This window comes from Motacilla alba, chromosome 7 (assembly GCF_015832195.1).
Source record: "Motacilla alba alba isolate MOTALB_02 chromosome 7, Motacilla_alba_V1.0_pri, whole genome shotgun sequence".
NCBI lineage: Eukaryota > Metazoa > Chordata > Aves > Passeriformes > Motacillidae > Motacilla > Motacilla alba.
This window is the reverse complement of record NC_052022.1, coordinates 34,097,302-34,116,809: the sequence shown is the minus strand read 5'-3', so window position 1 is coordinate 34,116,809 and position 19,508 is coordinate 34,097,302. Positions and strand designations below refer to the sequence as shown.

The 19,508-nt window shown below is 45.2% G+C and overlaps 1 protein-coding gene across 1 annotated transcript in view; it reads left to right on the top strand.

The window, feature by feature from the left end:
• The window catches only part of ERBB4 (erb-b2 receptor tyrosine kinase 4), a 574,039-nt gene extending 558,160 nt beyond the window's left edge, over positions 1-15,879 (top strand). Inside the window, exons 26-27 of the mRNA XM_038142045.1 lie at positions 11,108-11,399; positions 13,282-15,879. Coding sequence (XP_037997973.1) covers positions 11,108-11,399; positions 13,282-13,718 — 729 coding nt within the window. The 3' untranslated portion in view covers positions 13,719-15,879. The remainder of the gene's footprint in view (positions 1-11,107; positions 11,400-13,281) is intronic.
• Positions 15,880-19,508: the final 3,629 nt, after the last annotated feature.

Here is a 19,508-nt window from a genome sequence, read left to right as displayed (position 1 = left end):
CAATCCAACGTTTAAACAAATTACCTTTTGCCAAAAGTGTGCAGTTTGTGAGCCAAGTTGTCTGACCTAGATCAGACAGAGAGGTCAGAGAGGGTTGAACTGGAAGCCCTGCACTCTTGGTTTTCTTTGCAGAGGTGTTTTATGGAGTAATACATGTGTGCAGAAAGCCACATACATTTCTGTTGTGAAGCAGTCCATTTCTCAGTACATTCCTATTCTTTTAGTGAAGATTGATTCAAACATAACACAATCACCCCTTGAAGGTAGTAGTGCATCTGCTGTGCATAGCTCAGTACAGATGGATGTCAGCTACAGGAGTCACATGGAACTGAGATGCTGTCAGAGCTCTCTATCTGCACTTGCCTGATTCTGGCTTGCTGTTTGCTTTGGGTAGTCTCTGATTTAGGCTTGTTTAGCATAGTGCATATTGATACTGCACAAACTCATTGTGCTGCTGCTGCAGCCATGGACACCAAATGAAAGGATACAGCTTAGGTACTTTGTGTTCACTGTGACTGGCAAATCGCATTTCATGGGGAGATTGTGAGGCAGCTTGGTGAAGGAAAACACCCGGACAAGAGCTGCATGATCTCCATGTCATTTTCAGGAATAAGCAGCATGAAAAGTACTGTATTTCCCACCTTAGCTGCTCCAGTGGCAGTTTAGTGCCCCAGGAGTCCATCAGGGCACCGTGCTCCTTCTCTGTGCTGGCAGTGTTGGTTCAGTGTTCCAGCAGCACAGCTCCATGGGGACAGAGGGGGGCAGAGGAAAGCAAGGAGATCACAAACCTTCTCACACATAGGCTTTGAAGTCAAGGAATATCATCATTGCTGCTAGTAATGAGGGGATGGGACTCGTTTTGGGCTAAGAGCCATTCATTGCTTGGACAAACATCAGTCTCAGAGGCTGTGAGATTTTAAAGGAGCAAGCAGTTGGCCATAACTCAAAGTAGTCACAAGTTCTTTGTTACAAGACAATATCTAACTTTCTAATCTAATGAGCGGTTGCCACAAGGTGTACTTTGCTTTTCTAACCTCTCACCTTTACTTATTCCTACTGCACTGTGGATACTTTTGTCTAATAGGCTCTTGTTACACTCACACACATATGCTTCAATTATAACTTCTAAACTCTTAGAACCTTCTTGTACTTTGAGTACTCTCTAAGAACTATAAGTACAAGAAAATCAAAACAGAGTTCTTAGAACTCTCTTCTACTCTGGACAGCCACACCTCTACATTATAAACACTTCATCATCTTATCAACACAGTTTCTTACTTAAGGTATATTCTTACTTGCAACTATAGAAACCTAAGTTTATGATTTTTCTACCTAATGTCTGTGTACTTTATTTTTTCATCAATCCAAGTCCCTTCCAAGGCTGCTGATCAAACTCTTCAGTGTCTGTAGATGTTTCTGTTTTTCTGATTCCCAAAAAGAAACAAAGGAAGAACAGGAGCATTTACTTTCTCAGGAAAGCCTTGAAGTTTCCCTGTGATGGTGTCAAGTCTAAATCCTTGCAGCTTCTTGGTGGGAGAGCCACCACAGGAGGAGGCTTGTGTAAAACACTCCCACCCATGGGGAGAAAAGAGCTGTTTGGGTGTGCATTAACACTGCAGTGCTGCAGCCCCTGGATAGAAGACCTGGAGAGAGGGAAGGCTTCTGGGAAGTTGCCAGCTCCCCAGGGAGTCTCACATCCTTCCTCCTCCAGGGGTTACAGAGGTTTATGAAGCTGCAAGGCTCAGACACAGCTCCAGCATTTCCATCCCATCCAAGCTGCTGGCATGGCCTTGGGACCTACCTGTGCTGCTGGGAGCAGAGCCCTGCACAGGCTCTGACCCTGGCCTCGGTTGTGAAGTCCCCTCTGAGACTGCTGCAGCTTTTAAATAAAAATTAGCATCCTAAGCTAAATTGAATTCTTTCATTGGATCTGAAACTCATCAGCTGCAATTTTGTCTCTGGCTTTTTCCAGTTTTTATTTTCCACTGTCCAGAGATACTCCAGAAAAAATAGAGTTTTAGAAGCTCTGTGCTTCTGAGAGATAAGCTGAATCCTCAGCAGTGTTTCCATGAGCACAGGACCCCAGCTAGTGCTCGAGTGTCCTGCATTCACATCCATTAGATGATTCATTCAGGTATTTGTAACGAGTGCTGTCCTGTGTGTGCAGAGATAATGCTAATACAGCAAGCACTCTGTGTGCCCCGTGATGGGTTTTGCTCTAAATCCTTGGCTAATTCCTGATGAAAACTGTCTATACTGTTTATTGATGCTGTCCCTGTAATTTTATTCCATGCACTGTACCTCCTGGACGCACCTGCCAACCCTGCAATTAAATATCAAGCAATTTTTTTATTTTCAGAGATGTCTAATCCATATGCCCATGGAGACTCTCCTGCTTGGCTGAAGCAGCCTGGGGGACACTGGGAGCCAGTGTTGAGTTCTCCGAGCAGTGCTGGTGTGCCACTGCTGCAGTCCTGGCATGGCCTTAGGTCTAGTAGTGCAGCATCCTCGCCCCTTGGCAAAGCCAGGAGGGAGTTGTGGTTTGACCATGGTTCCTCTTGTGTCCAGGCTTTAGCAGCACCTGCTCCCCATTTCTTTTCCTGTAAGAGAAGGAAATTGGGTGCTCCTGCCCAAGTCATGTCTCCAGCTGTGTCCTAGCCACATGGGACTGATGGCAGTAAAATTGCTTCATCTTGAAGTTAATCCAAAATGTATGTGAAGAGACCTCGAGGCTGCTTGGGGCCATCAAAAGCATTTGTCCAACCTTCGGGCATAGCATGGACATGAGTCTCTTGTCTCCTAATTTCTGCATCAAGTGAAGACATTCTATTTGGGGTGGAGTTTGTCTTTTAGAAAGATTGTCTTGATTGTGTCAGGTAGGATGGAAAATACATCACAGTTTCACTGGGCAATTAATGCTGACTCTTCAGCAGGGTTTGGATCCTGTTCCTACCTGCCATGCACACTTCTTTGTGCTAGATTTAAGGAGCTGCCAGCTATCAGAAATCTCTGGTTCTCATGGTGTGATTCTTGGGGTGTCTTGTGCAGGGCCAGGAGCTGCACTCGATGATCCTTGGGGGTCCCTTCCAGTTCAGAATATTCTGTGATTCTCTGATTCTTCTGCTTAAAAGGCTAAACAGGATATAACCATTTATATGTGTTTGTTCTTAAATGATGTGACAACACAGTCCTTTTCTTTTTTGTTTTATTTTTTTTTGTGGTGTTTGCCACAATTCTGCTTCTGCACTATCTTCCAAAAAAATACTGTGATCAAATCTTTCCCTAAATTTGATACCTCTTAGGGCAGTCTGTCAGGTTGTGGTCTTCTTTAGTTATTTCTATGCCTTTCCTTTATTGCTGCTCTTTAAAAGGTGAACAAACGCTTCCTGAAAATCTTAGTAGTCATTTTTTGCCTCTGTCACTTCCTTATGCAAGTGTGGGAATAAAATCTCCAATGCCAGAACAGATGGTCTTGTAAATGAACTAGACATTGATTCAAAGCATTTCATGGTGTTTCAGATGATTACACTGAGTAACTCTGTATCAGCTCTCTTGCTTCTTTAAAGCTGCATGATTACTTGGAGAAGTTTGTATGAAGCCCTTCTGCATGTCTCTTGCTAAACGCTACATTTTGTGTCTTTCCCTAGGAGAGTCTAAGCAACTCCTGCATTTGCTGCCTTCAGACCTTTAGGGTAATTCTGAAAGTCCATCAAGCCCCCTTTTCAGAGCTCCAATTCCCATTTGCTGCTTTCCTAAGTTTTAGTGGCATTCTGGTGGTAGGAGGCTCCTGTCTGTCTGCTCTGCCTTTTGCATTAAGCACGTCCCAAGAGCTGTTAGTGTTTAGTTTGTGCCTGGCACACCATCACAAGTATTTTACCTAATTACTTTTTTTTCTTCTGGAAAATTCTTCTGTTTCTAGTCTTTGTTGAAAGTGTGAATAGCACCAAACCAACCTTGTCCATGAAAAGCAGGAGATGAACCCAGACTAATACTAGTCAGCCTAATTTCATTGCTCAGGGTGAAGAGGTACTGAGAATAAGCATGCAAAAATACACTATAAAATATATTACATGAAAAATTATTTTGGTCTTAATATTTTACATAAAAAAGGAAAGCTTCTTACAAAATATGTGTATCTAGAACAGGTATTTAAATACCTTTTATTTAAATATGTGCTTTTTAAAATGTGCTAGTCTTGCTAGAGGAGAAAGGCAGAAAATTCCTATGGAGGACTCAAATGGAATAGATAATTCCTGGGTCTTCAGAGAGAATTCTTTGAAAGTGCTTTGTTGCAATTAGTTTCTTGCTTTGCAGGCAGGCTGGCTGAAATCAGTGATATCTCTCAAGGAGTAAATCCTTCTCAGCCTGAACTGATTATCAGGACCAACTGGTCAAATTAACTCATGATTTTGCAGGGAACTGCCTTAAAACAGGACTTTTTTAAATGCATGAGCTGTTTTCTGTCACAGTCAGGCTTTTGTATTCAGGCATACAGCTTTAGAGTCAGAGAGGAGTATAAAGAGTTAGAAGGCATAAAGAGTTAGAGACTTTCCTAAAGAACTGGATGGTATTTTGGCATCTACAAACTGTAAGATGGATTAATAACAAACCCACCACCTCACAGTACCTTCTGCAAGCTCAGTGGAACTGGTGGGAGAGGCTGGAGCTGTACATTGCTTCCATCCTGGATGCATGACATGTAAATTCATTGAGCTTTAATATGAACTGGTTTAAAATCAGGCAGCATCTGCCTGATCCATGAATAGCTGCTGGCTGTGTTAACAGTAAAGAGAGCTCACAGCTGATCCATTTTCTTTTCTATCCTGAAAAGAAGAAGTCAATAGATACAAAAAGAGTAAGTAATAAATATTTTTACACTGCACTGATGAGGCATTCTTGGAAAACAGCAAGCTAAACAACTCTACATAATTCAGTAGATGGAAAAGTGGACTGAGAGTCAGGAAATAATTATGAGAGCCAGGAGAAAATTTTTTCTTTTGTGACAAGATGTGAAGCAGAAATTGTTAGTGGAAAATATCCATTTGTGAGGAACACTATTTGTGGTTTTCTTAAAATAGTAAAAGCACCTGAAAAATACAAGGGGGCATGATTTGCAAGTGCACCAAGCAGAGCTGCAGGGAGTTGCAGCTTAACAACTTAAACACCAGTCTGGCCCCCAAGGTGGAGAGGGCTCAGTGTCCCAGGGCAGTGGGACTCCTGGGATAATGCTTTGGGAGGACTCCCAGGTGGCAGGAGGACTAGAGAGCATCCTGTAAAATAAATACCAAATACTGTACTTTCCAAACATAGATGCAATGGAGCTAAATGCCAGCACAGCCTAAAAACCCCCCTTTGTTAGCCAGAGTAAAGAGTCTGCCTTTCTTGTTGAATGCTGCGGGAGGGGAGGGGAAAATAATTTTCAAAGCTATAAAAAGCCTCTCCAAAAGATGCAGTTGGGAGAAGTGGGAGGAGGCACAGATGAAGTGTAGATTTAGAATGTTGAAAAAATGATTATTTTATCCAAATCAGCTGGATGGTTAGTTCTTTTAGACTATTATTGCCACCAGAACCTCAGCCCTGCTCTAAATCAACTCAGCATTTCATCAAGAAGCCTATTCTTTGCTTTAAGAGACCAAGAGTGCACAATTATGGGTTTCTTTTCCCCCTTGCATAATAAAATTGGGAGATTATCATCAAGTTTCTATTCAGATTTTAGGAAGGCTTTTTTATTTTATTTTTAAAACTCATCTTTGTCTGTAAAAGCTCCCTGTTCAGGCCAGCATGTGGCAATGATTACTGCTGTAAAGGCTTCGATGGAGATGTGCTCTATTTCATTCTCAATGAGGGTTGATGGCATTTTGAGAGGCTCAGAATATCCTTTGATTACTGTATAAAAAAGGCTGGGGAAGATGGCAGTGCAGCATGCACATAGGAGGGGGCTGCTGCTGCTCCCAGCATCGCTCATCAACTTTCTTTTGTGCCTTTCTTTCTTTTTTTTTTTTATTTTATTTTTTGTCTTCCATGTCACAATCAAAAAATCATGGGCGTGTTGTGGTTTTGGTCTCATTCTCCATCCTTTCCCTGTTTTGGGATTTGAAGCTTGAGGTTTGGACAGAAAAGGAGAAGCTGCTGGTCCTGTGTTTTGGACAGCCCAGGAGCAGGAGCAGTGCTGACCCCTCTGTCCCACAGGGAATTGTTAGAGCAGGTGGGAAATGGTGCCTCATCCCTTTGAAATCATGGGGAATTGGCTCAGTGCTAAAAGGGGCCATTTACTGTGAAGTGTCTTGGAGAGTGTATTAGAGAAGAGAGTGACAGAAAGCTAGTCATGGGTGACAGGAAGGATGGGGGAGTCAAGGAGATTGGAAGGAAAAGAGAGGCAATGCCAGCTGTCTCTGTTCCTGCTCTGCTCTCTGTTTGACACTCAGATGCATTACACAAAGAAAAGGCAAAGGGAATCCTTGCACCTCCATTCCTGTGCCATGCTTAAGTCAAAGTGCAAATTGTGCCAGCTGAAATCCATTTGCCCCTCTCAAGGTAGGCTGGAGGATGGATGCAGGTTTCTGAGCTCCAGACAACAGCTGGGTTTCCAAGCCTTTGGTGCGATGCAGCAGAATGCTTTTATTTCCAGCCTGGGTATCAGGCTCAAAGAGAGGAGGCTCCAGAAAAGCATTCTCCCTGCCTTCTCCTGTCAGTGTAGCTGGATGCTGAGTTTTATGCCCAAACTGGGCATCTCTTAAGAGATTATTTTCATTGGTGGGGTTGTCATCTTTGTCTTCTCTACTTGGTGAAGTGTTAGACTGAAAATACATGGTTTATATCTGGTATTTTCCAGTAACATCCCAGGAAATACTCTGTGCTGTGTATGGGTATGTTTGTTTGTGATGTATGCAACTTACTGTTCACAGTCCAGACTAAATTACTCCTAGAAGGCAGTTTGGGTGTCCCAATCCATGTGGACTGCTCTAAAAGAGTTAACAAGTGTGAAAACAGACAGTTGTTATGAGAGAAAATGATGCAAGAGAAGGTGGTGATGATTTATCTGAAGCCAAGAAGTTGGTCAGTACTGAGCTGAACCCAGGGGTCAGTGAAACACCCAAAGTGACTTTGGACAGGTTCAGGGATGTCTTAAACCCCCCATTCTGCCAGGACATGGGCTGGCATATCTCAGCCTATGGGAACTGAGTTAGAGCCCAGACTGCCTGCAAACCCTACCTGTCCTCTGGCAAACAGCAACCAGAAAAACTTAGATGTAGAAAAAGACTGAATCTTTGTTTCTTCTATTTATTTTCCTCCTGCTAATCTAAGCTGGATGTTTTGTGTCTCAGTGGTGGAAGCAGCAGTTGTTGGAGACTGGATCAAACTGGTGCTTAAATTGTGATCAACATTTAAGTTAAGCATGTGACACATTCTGAGAAAAGGTACTGCTGGAGGAGGGGCTGGGACATCATCATTTCCCATAAAGATTCCCCAGTCCCCAGCTTTATGGCCAGGGAATGCCAGACTTGTGTCAGGTGCTGTGAGCTGTAGGGCTGGACATGCTTAAACCTTAACAGCCCTGGGGGATGTCAAATCCTTTCTATTTATATATGGCCTTTCTCTGAGCAGGAGCTGGGACCAGAAACCCCCAGAGGTGTGCAAAGGCTTCCAGCAATTACTGTACAAACAGCATTCCATTTCTATTGAACACTGCACAGTGATCTCACGGTGCATGTTTTTCCCTTTGATTTTCATCTCAGAAATATTTGCTGTCTGGAGCAGGGCAGAGTAATCTGCAAATTCTGTGGAAGCAGGACTGCAGCCAAGCAGAGGTGGCTGCTCTCCTGGAATGGTCTTTCCTATTTGAATTTCAGTTTGGATCAGCTGTAAAATACCAGGCTGCTCCCTTGGAATTTGCTTGGGGGCTGGGGAAACACTGCATTGAGTGCTCTGCCTGCAGCCCCACCAGACCATCCCAAATATGATTCAGATGCACTCCCATAAATAAGAAACTGTGGTGCTTGCAGCAAAATCACTTAATTTAGGATGCTTTTGTTTGGTGACTTGGAGCCTGGATAGTCCCTTGGTTTGAAATTAGGTCAAGAGTTTCTAGGGGAAGGAGGAGAGTGAGATGTTTCTGGGGGCACACAGCCCAGGACTGATGAGTGGCACAAAGAAGTGTTGCCAGTTTTTGCTCAAAGCAGATAATCATTGAATTGCCTGAGGCCTGGAGCACAAGATGCCCCTGAGCAGGACTTGGGAGCAGCATCCCAGGGGCAAGGCTGGAGTGTTTTACTCCTGCTCTGCTTGGTGCTTTTTTGTGAAGGAGAGGAGGAGGGAGCTGGGTTTATGCACTTTGACCAGCATCAGAGTGGGCTCAAATGCGTTTGCACATTCATGCTGGCCAAGTCTTGCCTTCAGCAGAGAGAAATCTTTCAGTCCTGTGAGGTGAGCAGGCTGCCTAAGAGCAAGGAACAGCAGTGATTGTGCAACCCTGTCAACATTTCTGTGGCTGGCCAGGAAAACCAGCTCTGCAGCAGCAAAGGGGGCTGGACCCAACAAGGCTTTGATTTCAGTGCAGTTTAAGATGCAGCCAGAAAATGTTATGTCCCTGCTATAAAGGAGGAGATATTTACCTTCAGGAGATTTTAGAAGCAAGGAATTGGAAAATGAAATTAATGAATAGAAAGCAATAACACAAGCCAATATTCACGGAAATGTTATTTACCACTCTTGGATCAGGGCTCATTTTACACAAATATTGGCTGTTATAACAGCTGATGTGTCACTGGTATTTTGTGCCAGAGGGCCTTGGAAAAAAGCTTTAGGAGATATTTTCTTGGATTTTATTCTTTCTCCACCTTGTCATGTTTTTTGCCTAAAATTCAGTCGTGGTGTACAGAATGAAATCTTGGGCATTTCTGAGGAGGGCTGCTCGTGGGCAGTTAAAGAAGCGAGGCTCCTTCTGGAGTGTGATGAGTTCCCCTGTTGATGGATGTGTGCACTCCACGGCTAATGGGTATAACTCACATTACAGCATCAAAAGGGAGCTAAGATTGATTTTTGGTTTGTTTTTTTTTTTTAGTATACAAGCCGAGACTTTTTAGGTAGGCTTATGTAGTGAGGCCCTCGAGCAACCAGCCCAGTAAGGTCTGTCTATCTCAAAAAGACAGAAATGATCATTCCAGTGAGACTTTTAGAATCAGAAATCCAAAATTCTAGAGCTTTTCAGTAAAGGAACACCTGCTGATTTTTTTCAAGATAGTATTTAAAATGCAAAAACAACACCACACCACCCCCCCCCCCCCACCAAAAATCAACAAAGTGAATTGCATTTCACATACAAAACAAAACATTTTACCTGGTAAAATCCAAACATATTTTCTTCTCACAGTGTGATTCATGTCCTGACCAATAGGAGTTGTCTGAGGGTAATCTTGGAAGCCTACAACATTATGACATCACATTGCAATTACCAGCCAATTTAAGCACACTTAAACATTTCTATCACATTTTTTATATTAAATTTTCAAGCCAACTGAATGGCACCACAGTTGTTTTCTTTGCCTCCTGTTCTAATGGAGCAGTGGCCACAGGTTATCAGCTCGTGGGGAAAAACAGTAAAGAAGTAAAAAAAAGTGCAGCCAGCCGTGGTGAAGAGCCATGTGTAAGGTTCTGTGGTAATGGGTGTTGCAAGACAAATATGTTCAGTACTAAAGGGGAGGCATGAAAAAACCCAGTTATAGTGATCTTAGTTGGCAGCCTCTGCCTGGAAAGGCTCTTGTCAGCAAAAATAGCAATAAACACATTAATGGCAGTCCATTGTCTGCTGACATGCTGGGACAGGGCTGTGCTAAGAGGCCCTGTTACTGTGGTGTTATAGTTGCAGAGGATGTATTTAAATATTAGAGTCACAGCCAAGAAGAGCTAAAGATAGGACAGTGGCTTTGGCCTTTTGTGCTGAGGGTGGAGCAGAGCCCACAGACACACAATGCCATCCTGGAACAGTATTTTTTTAAGCTGCTAATTTTACTGGCAGAGGCCCTGTGTGCAGAAGTCAAGCCTATTGGCAAAAGACTTGCTTTTCTAAGGCACACAGCTTGTTGTAGGGGGTAAGGCATTTGGCCTGACTGAATTTGGATTTTGGGTCCAGTTAGGAAATATGACTGATGTGCATGTTTCTCCCAATCAGCTCATATAGCTCATGTGACTTGTTTCATTCATGTGGCCTCTTGTTATGTATCCATCATCCATTTTTCTTTCCTATTAGAGTGAAATTGGACACAGCCCTCCTCCTGCCTACACCCCTATGTCAGGAGTAAGTATTTCACATTCAGCCTTCATCCTTCAGGCTTTCCTTCTTTCTTCACTAATTTTTTTCTTTTTCAAACTCCCTTTTACTGCATAAATGACTCAAAGCCAGGTAATGAAATGTTTATGTAAGGAATCAAATGGTTAAGATCTCCAGACTCAGATTTGTGTGCAAACTCTAAGGACCCACACCCAAAACTCTGACAAATTTTCTTGAAAAAGGTGAAAGGCTTGGATGGAGCTGTACATCTTTCCTTCCTAAGTGTAGGCCATGATGTTGAGAGTTCCTTGCATGCCTGTTCTGACAAGCAAAATAGTAGGTGGAGTTAAGCCATTGAGTTGAGGTGCCAACACAAACACAGTCCACCAGCCTGAAATGCACTCCCTGATGGAATTACACATGGTGAGGGTGACCCCATGATTCCCACCACAGGGCACGCTCAAAGTATCACCCCAGGATAAACAGATGATAGTGGTTTCTATCCCAAATCAGGAGGAGATGTCGCAAACATGAGGTTGAAAGGGCTTTGATCAGAAGTCAGGGGAGGTGGCCAGAGGAATAGAAGAGGAAGCACCACCACCTTCACTTCTTGCATCTGTGTGTGTCCAGCCTCCACGTGCCTAGTAGAGGACAAGTTTTCCTGCCCCATTTCTACCCCACTGAGCACCGCTGGGCAGATGGATGCTTTGTGGGTCCACAGCAAAGCCTGGAAGCTCAGGATGGGCAGGGCAGGCACAAGAGGCACAGCCATGACTTGCTGTTGAAGCTTCTCCCCTCGGGAGCCTCCTTTCCCATGCTGTGTGTTCTTTGTTCCAACAGAACCAGTTTGTGTACCGGGATGGCGGCTACACCGCCGAGGTGCCCATGCCATACAGGGCTCCGGGCTGCATCATTCCAGAAGCCCCAGCTGCTCAAGGAGCCGCAGCAGAGATCTTTGAAGACTCTTGCTGCAATGGCACGATGCAGAAACAGGTGGCAACCCTGGCAAAAGAGGACAGCAGCACGCAGAGGTACAGCGCTGACCCCACCGTCTTCATTCCCGAGCGGGTCGTGCGGGGAGAGCTGGATGAGGACGGGTACATGACGCCGATGAGAGACAAACCTAAAACAGGTAAAGTATTGCCTTTCCAGAGAGGCTCCTGGTCTAGCCTGGCTGCATTTCTTCTCTTTTTACTTCACCAGCTTTTCATCCAAAATGGCTTTATTTAGTTACCCATCAAGTTGAAGCATTCTGACTAGGATAATATTCCTTTACACGGGGATTTGGTTTTCTCTCCTTAATTTTCTACTTTGAAATGTTCAAATGTGCCAGTATGTCAAAGCTGGTAAGTCCTCTTTTTACTTTTTTTTTTTTTTTAAAGAAATAACAAGAGGAATGAAAAAAAGCCAAGCCCCCTTCTTTCCCAAACACAAATCTTCAGTTATTTCCAAGGAAAGGATCTATCTCCAGCCAGCCATAGTCCCAACTTTGCTTTGTTTATTGATCTTCTTATTCTTGGCATTGTGCTTGGTAAATGTCATGTTGAACCTATCCCAGAACTGATACACACAGCTGGCATTTTATACCCAAGAGAAGTCTAGGATTGAAAGAACAAGATGTGCTTTAAAGAGAGCATCACTGCAAGGGAAAGATTGCCTAAATCTGTGCCTGCTCAGCATGCTGCACTTCCCAGTTTGCCCTCATTCATTTCTTCCTCTTTCAATAATGATAGCAGTCATTTAGATGTAAGGGGATGTGTCATTATGAATTTGCTTCCAAAGCTTTGCATTAGCTTTAAAGAAATTAATAAATGCAAATGTATTGCTAGTCACTAATCACTAGTGTGTTTGTTAAGAATTTGGAAGCCATTTGTCCTTTGTCTTACATGATGGAGGAATGGAGGGAGCCCTGGGGCTTGACCCATGGCAGCAGCAGCTGTGGGAGTCTCCCTTGCACTGATTTACTTTCAGTGTGAGCCCACATTTATGTACCCACGCAGGTGCACCCTAGGGATCCTCAGAGTTCTGCAGCAGCCACCTGAGCCCTCAGGGATGTGGCAGTAGCAGCTCAGGAGACAAAGCAGCTCTTTCCTTGACCCCCTGGGCACAGACACAGGGTTGTCACGGTGTGGCCACACACTGTGTGTTCTGTACCAGCTGCAGGGTTCAAACCAAAGCACTGCTTGGCTGTCATCACTAAAAACCAATTGTTCCCACTATCCAGCTCATATTCAGTGACAGTTGTGGGCTCAAAGGTGTTCACTGGATCTTGAACTTTTGCCTTTAATAGTTTTGCCCCCATTCTGGGTGAAACCAGGTGACCCCTTGCACCAGGACTCTCTGTGGAGGTGTGTGCAGAGCCTTTCAGCAGCACCATGCTGCTGGAACTGGGGTGTTAACCCACAGCAAGTGATTTGAGGTGACTGCAGCCTGCTCCAAGTCCCATTTTGCAGCTGATCTAAGGCTCTCTTGTTCCCTTTCCAGGGCTCATTTGTACAACCTTTTTTTCATAATGCTTCAAGGCCCTTTGTCCTTCAGGGATGGAAGGTTTTTAATCAGGCAAATTGTTCTGTTAGAAATGAAGCTGTCTTAAAAGTTAGCCCTTGGGGATAGGCTTTGTGCAGAAAGCCTAACTAAGATTCCTACAGAGTGTTCTGGATGGAAGGACTGCAGAGCAGAGGGTTTGCTAATAGGTCCAAGGTTGCAGAGGCAGAAGTCGTTGAGTGTGTTTGGGTCTGTCGATCATACAGTGAGAGGAAGTCCAGGGGAGCACAAGGGCTGTGGCTCAGGAAGAGCTGTAGCTTAGCTGGCCAGTGTGTTTGATAAATCAGTTTTCCAAGGTGTCTGTTTTAACTCACATTGCGTGTGGAAAACTTCATTTTTCATAAGTGCGCATTCAACATAGTTGGTTCCTGATCCCATCTGGAGTTCTTGGGATGGCTGAGGTGGGGACTGCTCTAGTCCAAGTGCTGCTACTACCACTCTAGGCTGACTTATTTTTTATCTTTCCTCAGATTACCTAAACCCAGTGGAAGAGAACCCATTTGTTTCCCGACGAAAGAATGGAGATCTCCAAGCTGTGGACAACCCAGAGTACCACAGTGCTCCCAACGGGCAGCCCAAAGCCGAGGACGAGTACGTGAACGAGCCCTTGTACCTCAACACCTTCGCCAACACCTTGGAAAACGCCGAGTACCTGAAGAACAATTTGCCAGAGAAAGCCAAGAAGGCCTTTGACAACCCAGACTACTGGAACCACAGCCTGCCCCCACGGAGCACCCTCCAGCACCCGGACTACCTGCAAGAGTACAGCACAAAATACTTTTACAAACAGAATGGACGGATCCGGCCCATAGTGGCAGAGAATCCTGAATACCTCTCTGAGTTCTCCCTGAAGCCTGGCACTGTGCTGCCCCCGCCGCCCTACAGACACCGGAACACCGTGGTGTAGCGGCTGTGCTCTCACTGAAGTGGAAAGGCAACCCCTTCTAGCTGCCTCACTCGTACTCTCTCGCTCCCCCTTCCTCCCTGCCCTTGCCCCTCCTTCCACCCTCCCTCCCTCTTTTTCTCCCATGAGCTTCCTCTTCTTGCCAGTTCACTCATTTTTGATATTTCTAAGTGAAAGGATGTCTTGGAGTTGGTTGCAGATTGGGTTGGGAGCCTGGAAGGAAGGAAAGAAAGAGACTGAAAGAAGGAGTGTACAACCTGGCCTTTCCCACTGTCGGCAGACACGGGGGTTGGATGCCCAAGGAAGCCAGGTGGTGCTAGGAAAGGCCAGTGGCAGTGCTGCTGTCGAGCTCGTTCTCAGTGATTCAACTGTAGGGAAAGCCACAGAAAGGCCGATTCTTTCAGCAGGAACTGATGAGAGTCTGTACAGCATTCCTGGAAATCTCCATGCAATTTCCATCAGGGTGAAAAATGGACAATTTTTATATCCTGTGTGATAGCGTAGTAATTGAGATTGAGAATCCAATTTCTTTCTCTAACACTTTCTATCCCAGCAACTGAAAATGGCTAACATAGCTTTTCAAAAACATTCAGATCTTCATTGTGGCTTTCCAAGAAATGATGATGTGACTCCCACAAACAGCTAAGCCCCTCTTCTGAGCCACACCGTGATTTTGTGCCAATTCCCAGCCACGGAGACTCCTGCTCAGAACTGGTACCTGACATGACCATTTTTGTATGTGTGCCAACACAACAATCACTTTAAACACAACACCTTTCAGAAGAGAGTAACAAAACCACACCTCCAATATGTTCATTTGAAGCTAAAAACCAGGCCAAGAAATGAAGATTTGTATCCCAAAAGCATTGCTTTCCTGTTTTATACCTGCTGACTATAAACACTTCAAAAGATTGTCGCTAATTCCTCCCTCTTTTTCTTCTTCATGGTCATGAAGGGAGCTGGGGATGCTGTCAGGCAACACTGAGGACAAGACAGAGAACTGAAGAGTTTGATTTTCTGTGGGGTGGGGTGGGAAGGGTCCTTTAAACTGGAAGACAGACACTGGACTGGAGAAAACGCACATAGCGGTTCACTGGAAAGTTAGTTTGCACTTAACCTCTGATTTTATTTGAACTGTTTTCTGGATTTTGAATGAAGCAATATGGAAGTGACCAGCAAAATACAAAATAATAATTTTAAATTAAAAAAAGAAATATAAATTATTTGTAAAGGATGACTGTGGAAATGCCAAAATGAAGCAAATCGAGTCTTTGGAACAAAGTCTGCCACTCCTGAGAGGCCGATGCAGTGACTGCTTCAGAGAATACAGTGAGAGAGCAGCCAGCTCTTCCTGCTGCTCTATGAAGGACAGCAGAGCAAGCCCTGGAAAGGATCAGGGGAGGCAAATGTCCTGCTCTGGCTTGCAGCATGATACAGAATACCATTTTTCTAAAAGGAGGATTACTCTGGCACAGAAGACAGTGCATATGAGGTTTGAGAAGTCAAAATGTGCATGATTTGCAGAGCTTTCTGTCAAAAATGTAAATAAGTATGAGTCAGTCTCCTTGCACTTAGTTCTGCTTTTATCAACCTCAGTTTTTAGGTAGACACCCCCTGACCTGCTCCTCTTTGGAAATCTCTTTCAAACCAGAGTTCTGGACGTTTTTAGTGATCTGGGGCAGATGGAGCTGGGAAGGGAGACACCAAGGCTTGCTCCTGGCACTCCAACCCTGTGTGTGTAAGAGCATTTGTGAGCCTACTTCCCACCAAACATCTTAAGGAACTATGAGGTACCTTTGGAGATCTGCCTGTCTCTATCCATCAAGGCTTTTCAAGGGAAGAAACAATACCTGGTGGATGGCAACCTTGGGTGATGCAACAGTATTTCAGTTTATGTGCTTCAGCTCTGTTAGGGCTGAGATCTTTGGGGTGACCTAACCTGGCAACAAACCCAGCAACAACCAGAGGTCTGGAAATGGCATCACCCTCCTCTAAATTCCTGCCATTCCAACAGCTTGCCACCTTTAATCTTAGGGAAGCAGAGGAAGGGAGTAAGAAACAAGCAATAGCTACCTGAAGCTTAGTAGGTCAGCTTGACAAAGGTGTGAAGAGATGTTAAACCTGGCTTGGTTGTTATCCTTGTCGATGGAAAACAAGCTGTGTTCAGCTGTTGGTGCACCAGGTGTGTCCAGGTGTGCATCAAGTACAAAGCTGAAGGTTCTGAAAGCAGCAACAACAGGTACAGATCATTGAGCTGGTAAAAGGAGACCTTGGGTCAAGTGGTACCAAGGTGGTTTGTGGTGATAGGACCACTGTCATGGGATAGATGGATACAATCTGCACTGAGGGGCCTCTTCTGGTGCCTCTGGTAGCTCCTCACCATCTTAAGGGACAGGGGCACGTACTGGGCAGGGGCACAGGGAGTAGCACGAGGCCCTGGGTGGCTGCTCCAGGGAGGGTTTGCCCACAGCAGTGCTCACACAGTGCACAGGCCAAGGTCTGCCAGGCTGAGACAATGCTGCCAAGCTGCCTGGGGACAGGGACCAGCACAAGACTGTGGGTGTCCCGTTTCAGCAGTACCATAGGTAGGTGGAGAAAGGTTGATTTGTCCCTGAGCAGGACTTGTAACAGAGTAACTCCTGATGGAGAAACAAAATAAAATGCTGGCGAAGCTCACATGTTTGAATTCAGAGATGAACTCAGAGGCTGCTGGGGCAGAGGCAGGCACACCTCCAGAGCCAGGCACTGGGATGGAGCTGCTCACACAAGGTGAGGCCTGTTTGTTCCTCTGGTAATGAAGTAGTGCTCATGTTAGAAACAAGCCCGTGGAGTAATCCAAATGTAAATACTGGTGGGGTTTAACAATTTAACGTTTTATTTCTTACAAGGCTTGAATTATTTATTAATTTTATTTGTTGACTGTGGGTGTGCTATAATATATTAAGTAGCATGGAAATGCAGAGGTTCCTGCAGGTGGGGCAGCAGGAAAGCTGGAACAGGAGCTGGGGCTCTGCCTGGCAGCCAGGATGAGCCATGCAGAGCCGTGCTACTGGGGTCTGGGATAGCAGAGGACAGGCAGAGGCTTAATGAACACAGTGATTCAGGATGAGGGAGAGCTCCACACACTGCAGCTTCTCAGTTTTGTTTTTAAATTATTTTAGGAGTTTCTGGTTTGAGTTGCAGTTGCCAAAACTGGCCCTTGAGTTCCATGCAGTGCCAGTCACCCCTTGCCCAACAGATGGGCCTGTGTGGTGCTGGGGCTGCTGGTGAACCAACCCAGAGAGCAGCAGATATCTGAACCCTGCCCCTTTCCTCTGCAGGAGAAGTTCTGAGCTTAGCTGGCATGTTTTGCCTCTTTGCAACAGATAGTTTAATCATGGCTAAAGAAAATAGAAAGGGAAACTGAGAGCAGAACTGTTTGGCTGCTTTAATTCCAGCAGAAACTCCTGGCTGTCCCTAACTCACTTCTTTGCCTTACTGGGTATTGCTGCTGGCTTGGGGAAACAATTTGGGCAAGTACATCTGGCGAAATCATGGCAAGCATTCCACTGGGATTCATATGGGATGAAAGATGAGGGCCGTGGTCTTTAATGCATAGTGACAGGTTTGGGGGAAAAGCACATGTATCCACACACAAACTGCATTCTGTCAGCACAGAGCAGCAGGTGAGGATATCAACAGAAGTACTTGGGGTGTGATTCACTCTCTAGTGCTACAGAAGTATCTGGTTAGGTTTTGTGGGGTTTAGAATGCAGTCTCCTGTTTATAAATGTTCTGTTCCTCCTGTCATGGCCTGTGTCACAGGAGAGCAGTGACCAACTTTTCAAGAGCATGTTTTTACCTGAGTGTGGATCAGCCATTATCCGAGGCACAAAGCAACCTGCTGAAGGAAAGAGAACAACATTTATTATTTTCTCCTGATCTCTTCCAGTGTAACTTGTCCTAGCTGTTATTACCTACCTGAGGGTTATTGCAAGCAGATGCTGGGGCCGATTGACTCACTATAACATAATTGGCTGAAACCAACTCCTTTTACATTTACTTCTTCAGATCTTTTCAGATTTTTCTTTTTCTGCAAAACAGCCAGGAGGGATTTTTTACATGGCCGTTGGTTCAGATGTAGCAGACTATATTTCAAACAGGTTGTCTCTCTCAGGTAGCAAGAGATGAAAATAAATCTGCAGTAGGAGCCACCATGTAGGTCTGTTTGAGGTACCCTGAAATCCTTTTCTGCATACAAAGAAATGCTGTATAACCCCTGGATGTGCCACTTACTTGGTAGAAAATGTGCTTCTTGACTGCAAGGCTCATATGCAATGATCTGACACCTGTTCCCACTAAAGATCTCACCCTCATCCACCACCAATCCCAGCCCAGAAGGAAAGTGGCAGCTCTGGAAGAGCAGCTCAGCCCTGACTCTGTGGATCCACTCTTGCCATAGCTTTAGATAGAGCTGGGCAGCACAGGGGAGAAGTATGGGTTGTGAGGTGAGTCAGCCTAGAAATACAGCTTGGTTTTGGGGATGGAAAATCAAATATTAAAGAAAAAAAATCTGGTTTTGTCTAATGATGTGTCTGTGTAGGTGTTGTGCACCATGGTGGCAGCTAACAGAATGATGGGATGGTTTGAGCTCCTTTATTCCATCTGGGAGATGAGGAGACAAGGCAGAATGAGGCTGTGGGTCATGTAATTGCCCAGGATAACTGGAGGCATCTCTGTGAGCTGTGCTTCCCAGACAGCCCAGGAACCCAGGGCAGTCATGTCCTTACAGAAGGGACAGCACCCACAGGGACACACAGGGGCACTCCCACTGCAGCCTGCCAGCCCCTTAGGGAGGAAGGAATGGGAGCACCACAGGTGCCCTGGGCAGTGCCCATGAGTCAGGTTGGCTGCTCCCACCCTGGCTTCCCAAGTGCATTTCAGAACTGTGGAGCTCAGATAGGTGTTTACATGCTTGGAAGGATGCTTGGCTTGAGGGTGACTGGTGAAACAGAGGCTTTAGAATAATGGGAGCCAGGCCTGCAGTTTTCAGTCATCCCTTTGACACTCAGAGGACACCACAGAGGAGATGATGTCACCTCAATGTTCCTCTGGCAAGGCTTTTTCAAAAGGTGGTGGCACATGAACTCTCTGCACCTGCTCATTTCCAGCTGTCACTTGCTGTAGTCTCCCTCCTGTGGATCTTCAGCCTCTGCTGCTGACAAAACAGCTCTTCTGTGCTTATGTGAAAATCCTGGATTTGGGTTCAGATTGTTCTTCTAGGTACGGTGGCTGGCTCTAGTGCTTGTGTCCCACAGAGTAGCCTCAGGGAAGCACCACTGTCTGTGCAGCATTCCCTCTTTTTTATTGTCTGCCTGTTGCTAACCATTAGTTATAAAGGTGGGAAAGGTCATTGTTACAAATGAGGCTTTCAGACTGGGAACAAAGAACAAAAATAAAGCTATGTGGTTAGAAGCACCACTCTAAAATGTCCAAAAATCATGTCTCCATGTTAGTTACAATGTTGTTTTAGCACCATTTTATTTTACCACCGTGTGGAATGGAAGTTTGTTCCAATGGTAGGCTCCTTGCTCTTGAGGAAATCACAGGCAGGTGAGGCTGCTGGTGGTGCTGCTGCAGTGATGGCTGGGATCTGCCTGTAGGTTTGGACAATGCAGAGCACTTTTTAGAGAACTTTGTGGTTGTTCAGGTCTGACTGATGGTGGTGGGACTCGGTGGGGATTTAACTGTAGCCAGTCTCATCTCCCAACCAGAGCCAGAGGGACACCTTCCACCACGGGTGTCCTCCAGCTG